Raw genomic sequence first — 10,204 nt, 5'->3', positions numbered from 1 at the left:
TTTAAATAGAGTAATTTGCCTAAATTAAAGGGCGGATGATTTGATTAATTATTTATTAAATTTAAATAATACTTGAATCATATTAATCTTTATATTCATATAATATTTGTTAATCCACATTTGAATATATATATATATATATATATATATATATATATATATATATATATATATATATATAGAGAGAGAGAGAGAAAGATAGATTCAAATGTTTCCAGCAACTATTGTGTGTATAAATGCACCAATGAAAATTCAAGAAATAATAAATAATTAAATAAATCATTAAAGGGTATTTTGGACCTTTTTGTACTTTTAATTAAGGATATCATTTAATTGAAATCATTCAATTAAGGAAATAAAGTGAATATATTTGACCTAGTTATGTGTGTGGCCGAACACGTTCATCATCGGCATCAACACCATAACCATCACCGCTGCCCTTTTCACTCCAAAAACCCACTGCGATCAAGAGTCCTCAATAGGTTTGAAACCTAAATCGGTTCCATTAAATCCGATCAAGACTCGTCAACACGTCTGAAACCCAAATCAGGAAGACCAGGCCTTTAAGAATATTCAAAAAGAAGTCGTTATATATGGAATTCCTGAAGTTAATCTGCCCTAGTTCTCCTTATGTAAAAATATTCAAAACGAAGTCGCTATATATCGAATCAACTTGAAGAGGTCGTGATTCGTCAAAGTATTTTCTTTTTTTCTGTTATTGATTGAAATCTCAAGGTTAGTATTTATCTCTAGCGTATTCTTTCTTGTATTGTAGTTGTCTGCTAATTTTAAATATTGATTGTTGTTGTACGTAGTATTTGGTAATTATGTGCTTTTCGTTGATTAGAGTTCAATAAGCAGCTTATCTAGCTTTTGCTTTTCTAGATTATAATGCAAGAATGAGTTACTTTTCATTTGTATTTCCGATTTTTTTAACTTTAAACCTAGTTTCAAATTTTGTGATTTTAGTGATCGTTTTATTTAAACCTAATAAAAAAGAATATTGTATTCTCAAGAATTTTGGAGTAACCCTTTCTTTGTCCAACAATCGACAAACCTGGCACCTGTGCATAGACTTCTTCCAACCCAGTTAGTGAGTTAGAGCAAAAAGCCCATTTATGTGAGAGTGTGTAAGTCTGGATGCACAACGTACAACTTTGTCTGAACAGTGAGTGCACGATTATTTGGATGAAATTGACAAGTTCACAGATTGGTTCTATAGGAGTAATAACTATCGTTTGCAGATCTATTTACACTTTTTTGACGTTTCTACCCCTAGCTTTGTCTTGCATCAATGGAGTGTTTTCTTGTTTAGTTTCTCTTGTGTTTCTAGATTTTTTTGGCTTGAATTCTACTTCTCTGTTGTATGGTTTATGCTTAGGGTATGATTTTTACCGTAGTCAATGTCTAATTTATCATCAAATTAACTGATTATAATTCATGAATTACATTTTTTTTTATTCTACAACCTTAGCTTACTAGATTGACTTTTAAGTAGGATTTTTTTGCTGCTACTATCTATATAATTGTCTTTAATCAATTTCTTTGTTTTAACTTTTGTTTTTCTTATTATTTGTAGTTGTAGTTTTCTAGATGATTGTTCATGTATTTCATCTAATAAGGTTTTAATGTACAACATCAACATGCCTAGAGATATGAAGCAAACCTTATGACATGCTTACTATATGATCCATATCTTAAGGTATTAATGATGATTTTATCCATTCATGTTGTTGTTATCATGGATTTTTGTTTATATGTACTGATTTGTAATTTACATATAACCATTGAAAAGCACATGCAAAGAAAGTATGGACAATATTCTTTAAGAATCGAATTTTTAGAATATTATTTGATGAAAATGGTTAAATTTTGATATTCTGTCAGAATTTCCATGAAAATCCTTAAGCTGGGGATTTTTTTTTTCATACGAGAATGCAAACAAATGTTCATTCTATGAGACTATAAATATTACATAAAACACGTGTTGCTAGTAATTATGACAGAGTACATTTATACATGCTTTTAGAATATTTATACATATAGAAGAAAAGACTATAATTTAAGTGTATTCTGTAATTTATTCTGTTAGAATTTATTTATATATATATATACATTTTGTTAGAATGTCTTTTGACAATGTTTCTTAACAACAAGTATATTTGTTTAACTGATAATACTAACGAGTAATGTGTCTTATTCTTTCAGAATTGCATGGAGAAGGAATTCAATATTGATAATACAAGAGAAATATTTGGAATCGAGTTCAACAACAAGTATATATGTGAAGATCAAGTGGATCATATGGATCACCGAAGTAAGTTTAATAGCTTAGTTTTGAAAGCTTTTAATAGAAGAGTAACAAAGTAATTGAAAACTATTGAAATGTGTAAAATTACGTAATAGGGTATCTATCTTAAAAGTTCAAAGTTAAACATAATATATAAAATGCCAATTGTAAACATTGATTAAGAAGATTAATAGTTTTTCTTAAATATTACATGAAATAACTTTTAGATTTCGAGTGAATTGTTTTAAATAAAAGCTCAATGTTCATGTCGTTAAACAAAGTTTTTTGTTTAAATAGGGAGTTTTTGTCAAAAGTTAAAATCTGCTGGCTCTCAAATACTTCTTGCCAAATACGTGTTTTATATTTCGATGATAACTAGTTTTCTAGAATTAATGATCTTAAAATCCTATATATTTTTTTTATTAAATTTTGACAAACAAAAAGAAAAAATCTTGTAAGATTATTGTAATATTTATTTAAGTTTTAAAGTGTCTTGTATTTTCTAAATAAGATTAACCTTAATTAACCTCTCTAGTTAATTATTAATTTAATAAGTTTATTTTAATGAATATATAACCACGTAATATCTACTTTACCATTTTATTTATTTGATATATATATATATATATATATATATATATATATATATATATATATATATACTAAGTTTATCTTTTAATCTTTACATTTTTTAATTGAGAAGTATTGGGTTCATATTAGATAATAGATAATCATGTATTCAGTTGTTTACAATAATCTTGTATTTATCTTACTCCTTAGATATAGGAGTATTTGTTGTATTCTCTTATTATAAAAAGCAATACCTATATCACACGTCCTTTGTGTGGGTTAATTTAATAAATCTTATATGGTATCAGCCTTCTCTTCTTCTTTAATCCCTTTTTTTTCTAAACCCAAATCCGATCTTGGCTTCTTCTCATGGCTCCGTCCACTTCTAATGATGGATCTTTTTCCATGAATACCCTCCTCCACATGATACCCATTAAACTTTCTTCTACCAACTACCTTCTCTGGAAGAATCAAATGTTACCTCTTCTTTCTTATCAGAAGCTAACCAGCCACATTGATTGTCCTCCTCCTTCAAAAATCATCACTGTTGCAGACTAACAAGAAATGAACCCTGCCTTTGTTGCTTGGAAAGAGCTTGATCAACGAGTTGTCATCCTTCTCAATTCCTGTCTCACAGAGGAGGTTGTTGCTGAAGTTCTTGGCCTTACCACAACTCACTTTATTTGGAACTCTCTCAAATTTGTCTACAACAACTCCTCTATGGAACGGATTCACTCTTTGCGAGACTCACAAGGAATCTTTCTAACGTTACTTCTTCTGTTTTAGAGTATGAAAAAATGTTTAAGAATATTTGTGACAAACTAGCTACAATCGGTCAACCTGTTAAAGATATGGATAAACTTCATTGGTTTCTTTGTAGATTGGGTGTCTCCTATGAAACTTTCTCTACTGCTATTCTTACTTCCAAGCCATCTCCTCTTTTCGAGATCTTCTCTCTCATGTTGAAAGTCATGAATTGTTGTTACAGTCTCTTTATGGTTCGTCCACACCACTTGCATCCTTTTTCTCTCAACAAACTCGGGCCAGTAACACCACTTCTAGAGGTGGTCAAAATCATAACTTCACACATGGTAGTGGTCGTGGAAGCTTTAATGGTGGCAGAGGGTGTGGTGGTTGTCGTTCTCCTCACTGCCAGCTATGTCGAACAAATAGAAACTATGCTTCTACATGTCCTAATTCACACACCTATGCTTCAAATTCTTTGCCTTCTGATGCAAATCTGGCTCAGTCTTTCCACTCTCAGTGTCATGTCACTCAAGGAAATCTGGACTGGTATGTCGATTCCAGTGCTACTTCTCACATGACTCCCACACCAAATAACATGTCTCACACAACTCTGAATATGGGTAATATGCATGTCACTTTTGGTAATGGTCACAAGCTTTCTGTTTCTCATATTGGTCAATCCATTCTCCCTAATAAACTGTTACTACGTGATGTTTTGGTCATTCCACATTTATCAAACAATCTTCTTTCTATTAGCCAACTTACAAAGGATCAATCGGTTGATGTCTTATTTTCTCAACCATTTTTTACTATTCAGAGTAAGCAAAAAAGTGATAGCACGAGGTCTGTGTGAAGATGGACTATATGTACTTAAGAATGAACCCACAGCTCTGATTGCATCTGTTGGATCTTCCAGAAAAGCTTCTTTTGGGCTTTGGCATGCTCGTTTAAGACACATTTCTTTTGAAGTTATTTCTAGTTTACATAAGTTGGGTCTTTTATATGTTACTTCTTTGCTTCCAAAAAACCAATTATTTGTAAACCGTGTCAACTCTCTAAGGAACAAAGATTATCTTTTGACCTTAATCCTAAATGATCTTTACATCCATTAGATTTAATTCATTGTGATTTGTGGGGCCCTGCTCCTATTGATTCTAGTGGCTATCTTTACTATGTTGTTTTTGTGGATGACTACTCACGTTTTACATGGTTTTATCCTTTAAAGACCAAATCTGGCTTTTACCCAGTTCTTGTTGCTTTTATCAAGCTAGTTCAAACACAATTTTCTTGAAAGATTAAAGTCTTTCAAAGTGATGGAGGTACAGAGTTTTTTAACCACACGGTTCGTCAAAGCTTTGAGGATAATGGCACTTTTCACCACCTCTCTTGTCCACATACGCCCCAACAAAATGGGCGAGTTGAACGCAAGCACATGCATATTGTGGAAACAGGTCTTGCAATGTTATTTCATTCCCATTTACCTGCATCTTTCTGGGTGGATGCATTTAGTTCTGCAACATTTATTATACATCGTTTACCTACCAAAGTTCTCGACCATCACTCACCTTTTGAGCTGCTTTACTTAAGACCTCCTAATTATGGTAATCTTGGAACTTTTGGTTGTCAAGTGTATCCGTATCTTCGGGATTATCCAGCTCACAAACTTGCACCAAGAAGCATACCTTGTATTTTTTATTGGTTATCATATTATACAAAGGGTATAAATTCTTAACCCGACAACTTCTCGTATCTACGTCACGAGACATGCTCGCTTTAATGAAACTGCTTTTCCTTTTGCAAGCCAAAAAACTCATCAAGATTTAACAAAACTTGATGTTCATACTTTTCTTGAAGATGGTATCGTTACTACTCATCATCACCTCTAGATCGGCCGTCATCTTCATCGAATACAATTACTGTTGTTGGGCCTTCTCCTACTATTGCAACAGTTCAACCCACTACTCCATGTGGCCTTTGCCAACCTGATTTATCATCCATGCCCAGCCCTACGCTCGAACCAGGTCCATCTTCAGCTTCATCACTTCATGATGATTTCACATCTGATGTTGAAGAGAATGCTCATTCACTACCTGAACCAGGTCCATCGCATCCCATGACAACACGCTCCAAATCAGGTATTTTCAAAACTCGCCATCTACCCGTTTTCGCTACCCTTGTTATGCACAGTCTCCATGTCTCCTTGTTAGCTGATCACATACCTAAAGGCTTTAAAACAACTACCAAAAATCCTCACTGGATGCTTGCAATGACTTATGAGATGGATGCTTTAAAACAAAATAATACTTGGTGTTTAGTCCCGAGACCTCCCAATGCAAATGTTGTTGGTTCTAAATGGGTATATTGCACCAAATACAAAGTAGATGGTACTATTGAACGATTTAAAGCATGTCTAGTTACACAAGGTTTTACTCAAGTTCCTGGCATAAACTACTCTCATACATTCAGCCCTGTTGTCAAAGCCTCAACTATACGTATTGTTCTCTCTCTTGACGTCCTACATCAATGGCGTCTACACCAATTAGACGTTAAAAATGCCTTTTTACATGGACAATTAATTGATATCGTATATATGGAGCAATCGCTTGGGTTTGTAGACCCTCAATTCCCAAATCATGTTTGCAAATTATCTAAAGCTCTTTATGGCCTAAAACAAGCTCCACGAGCTTGCTTTCATCGTCTAAGCTCCTTTTTACTATCAAATGTATTTGTTTGTAGCTGAGCAGATACGTCCTTGTTTATTTTTGCTCATGATTCGTGTATTTTATACTTGCTAGTTTACGTTGATGACTTGATTCTTATAGGCAACAATGAATCAATCATTTCGTCCTTTATTTCTCGTCTTCATCAGGAATTTGCTATTAAAGATTTGGGTGATCTCAATTATTTTATGGACTTAGAAGTTTTGTATACTTTAGATGGACTCTTTCTTAGTCAAGCTAAATATGCTAAAGATATCCCTAAAAGAGGTGACTTACTTGACTCCAAACCTGTTTCTACTCCATTGCCTACACATGAGATCTTTCAATCTTAAGGTGTGGCTTTCCCTGATCCGACTCTCTATCAATCTTTGGTGGATGCTCTTCAATATTTGACCATCACTAGACTTGATCTTTCCTATACAGTCAACCAGACAAGTCAATATCTACATGCTCCTACTAATGATCATTTTCAGTTAGTTAAGCGTATCTTACGCTATGTCAAAGGAACAATTTCCTTTGGGCTAACAATTAAACGTCCCTCTTCCAATCACATCTTAGGCTACTCGGATGCTGATTGGGCCCGATGCATTGAAACAAGACAATCTACTAATGGTTACTCTATTTTTCTTGGTGGAAACTTGATCTCATGGAGTGCTAAGAAGCAACCAACTGCCTCCAGGTCTAGCTGTGAGTCTGAGTATAGGGCTATTGCCAACGCTGCTTCAGACATCGTATGGATTACGCCTATTTTGCATAAGCTTCATGCACTACCTCCGGGCATTCCCACTTTATTGTGTGACAACAAAATTGCACTTTTTCTGACTCAAAACCCCTTCTCTGATAAACGTGCAAACATATTGATCTAGATTACTGCTTTGTTAGAGAACTTGTTGCTTCTGGTAAACTTCACACCAAGTATGTCTCCACCAATCTCCAGGTTGCCGACATATTTACCAAGAGTCTTCCACATCCTCTTTTTGAGAGATTTCGAGCCATGCTCTGTCTTGGTCCACCACCCGTTCGCTTGAGGGAGGGTATTAGATAATAGATAATCATGTATTCAGTTGTTGACAATAATCTTGTATTTATCCTACTCCTTACATATAGGAGTATTTGTTGTATTCTCTTATTATAAAAACAATACATATGTCACACTTCCTTTGTGTGGGTTAATTTAATAAATCTTATAGTTTAAAACCTATCAACCCATTAACAATTATCTCGGTGGAATCGGACTGAACCGGAAAAAACTGGAATCGAAATCGATGTATTTGGTTCGGTTCTCATTAAATCGGTTTTTGGTTGATTGGTTTTCGATCCGGTTCGGTCGGATCCGAAATCGAGCACACCCTCATGAGCACTTATAGAACTTAATGGGAACCGAAACTTTGGTATTCATTCTGGTTCTTGATTCTCCATTTTCCACTAAATAGGTTCTTCTTTTTTCGGTTATTAGTCTGTTTCGGTTCAGGTTCCAGATCGATCCTTATCTTTACACTAGACATTGTGATTCACTCTATTTAAATGAATATGCTGATGTGGCAAGCATGTCAGAAAAAAAATCTCACTCATCAGCACCATGTCATCGTTGGTTGCAGGTTTTACCTTCAAATGTGCATAAATTAAAAATAAAAATAAAAAAGGCTTTCCAAATTTAAAGATAATAATACTCATAAAATTGTAGCCACGGAAACAAAGAAAAAAATTAACAAACTCAAAGGCTTTTGTATCCATATCCCAAAAAAATTATCCTATAAATATTATATTAATTTTTCAATGGAAAGTTAGGGTAATTTATATGTGGTGTAAATAAAACATCACATCTCCTTCAAAGTTATGTGTCTACCTTTACCAATATCCCAAAAATATAAATATCCTATAAAATTTGAGTTGTATATAATATGGTTTTATGATCTATTACGGATTCTCACAAATACCTAGAAATTCATAGACTGCAGCATCCGAAATCAAAATGTCAGACGAAATTCCATTCCATATCCAAGAAAATATCATCAAAAGGCTTCCTGTAGTATCACTGCTTCAATTCAGATCCGTCTCGAAAGCATGGAAGTCTTTGATCGACAGCTCTAAGTTTATTGCTGCTCACAGCGTTACTCAGGCGGAGCATCTACTTTTAAGCTACGAAGAACCGCCCCAGATGCTTTTAAGCTACGAAGATCCGGTAAAAACTGAGACCAAATATGTTTTGCTTCTGGATGATGACAGTTTCCCTCAACAGAGGTTTCATTATACCCTTCCCCTCTCCATTAAACTACTTAAACAGTCATGCATCATCGGTAGCTCTCTCGGAGTGTTGTGCTTTCACTGTTATTATGAGGAGGAAGAGGATTTTTGTACGAACTTGAAAAGTGAGATGGTTCTTTGGAATCCTTCAATTAGAAAGTCAATTGATGTTCCTGTACCAAAGAAGTTTAATCCGTACCATGAAAGTAATCTTGGTTTTGGTGTTTGTCCTCTCACCTGTGACCCTAAGATTGTTGAGATCACACTATTTCACAAACCTCGTTTCCATTGTGAAGCTAAAGTTTATACAGTGAGCTCAAGAAAATGGCGAAATTTTACTAGCAATCTTCCTAGTAAACCATTTCGTGTCTTCTACCCACATGTGGTTGTTGATAGGTTTATCTATTGGTGTGCTTTTGACCCGATGACTATGGATAACGGGTTACCAAATCATAATCTGATAATGTCATTTGATATAACTAACGAGAGTTTTGGAGTGGTAGATCTCCCAGATAGTTTAAGGCGCCACCCTCCCCTCCAGTTGTGTGTTTCTAAGGTAAGGGAGTCTCTTGTCATGCTTGAATATGATAGCTATATGAAAGGTGCTTGTGGTGTATGGATGATGGAGAATGGTGTTGTGAAATCATTTATAAAGTTATTCACTGTTGAGGCACCAAATTGGTCAAGGACAATAAAAACACTTGGATTTAGGAGGAGTGGTGAACCTATCATGGAAGTGGAATATCGTTATGATGATTCTTCTGAACAGAGAGAAGTTGTAGTCTATGAGCCCAACTCAGGACGCTTCACTGATCTTGAGATGTATGGAGCAAATGAAACATTCTCTGTGAATTCCTACATGGAAACACTGGTAATGCTGGATCGGTCTGATTGCAATATCGAGGCTGAAGTTGATGGCTTTTAGTGGAGAAACGAGGAAGATAATCACAAAAATTAGTTGAAGTTGATAAAAAGTGAAATGCATTATATATAAAAGTTGTTGTCGTGTTGGCTGTGTAATCTGTTTTATAGCTCATATGAATATGATGTTCACTTATTATTTGTTTAACTTTGGTGGTGGTGATCATGTTCTGTTGCTTTCCATACAACACTGCGCCTAATTATGACGAAAAGGGTTTGTGTGTTCCTCTAAACATGAGTGCATGATTGCCTCTAATTATGGTGCAGATATCAACGCCAGTTGTCAAGAAATGGAACCCTGAAGTCCTGTTGTTTAACACTTGGATCTCCCGATATAAAAGTCCTAGAAATTAATTCATATTCCTTACACCACCCAAAATTAATATGTCAGAGTTTCAGCTTTCCTCTAGCTTTATAGTTTGAGGCTTTGAGTATCATTTACAGTTATCAATGGTAGGGGTGGGAATACAACATGCTACCAATGAGCCTGAAATATAACATAAGCAATACACTAATAATAAGGCCATAGATCAATTAATATTGCATGCTAAACACGCACATAATTTTATATTCCTCCATAGGCCATATATAGATCATATAAGTGTGACCAAATATTTAAGAACAAAAAGTGTTTGACCTTGGACCGTTTAATTCACTTGTAGTAGTTGATAAGTGAAATAATGTGGTGATGCACAAAGCAACTAGTAAAATA

At 34.4% G+C, this 10,204-nt stretch overlaps 1 protein-coding gene across 1 annotated transcript; it reads left to right on the top strand.

Annotated features, from left to right (window-relative positions):
• The first annotated feature begins 8,172 nt into the window (after window positions 1-8,172).
• On the top strand, window positions 8,173-9,640 carry LOC111917578 (F-box protein At1g11270). Its single transcript, XM_023913248.3, has one exon. It carries the CDS (start codon window positions 8,300-8,302, stop codon window positions 9,494-9,496), a length of 1,197 nt encoding a protein of 398 aa, XP_023769016.1. The 5' UTR covers window positions 8,173-8,299; the 3' UTR covers window positions 9,497-9,640.
• Window positions 9,641-10,204: the final 564 nt, after the last annotated feature.

Source organism: Lactuca sativa, chromosome 2 (assembly GCF_002870075.4).
Source record: "Lactuca sativa cultivar Salinas chromosome 2, Lsat_Salinas_v11, whole genome shotgun sequence".
Classification (NCBI taxonomy): Eukaryota; Viridiplantae; Streptophyta; class Magnoliopsida; order Asterales; family Asteraceae; genus Lactuca; species Lactuca sativa.
This window is presented reverse-complemented; position numbering and strand designations above follow the sequence as displayed.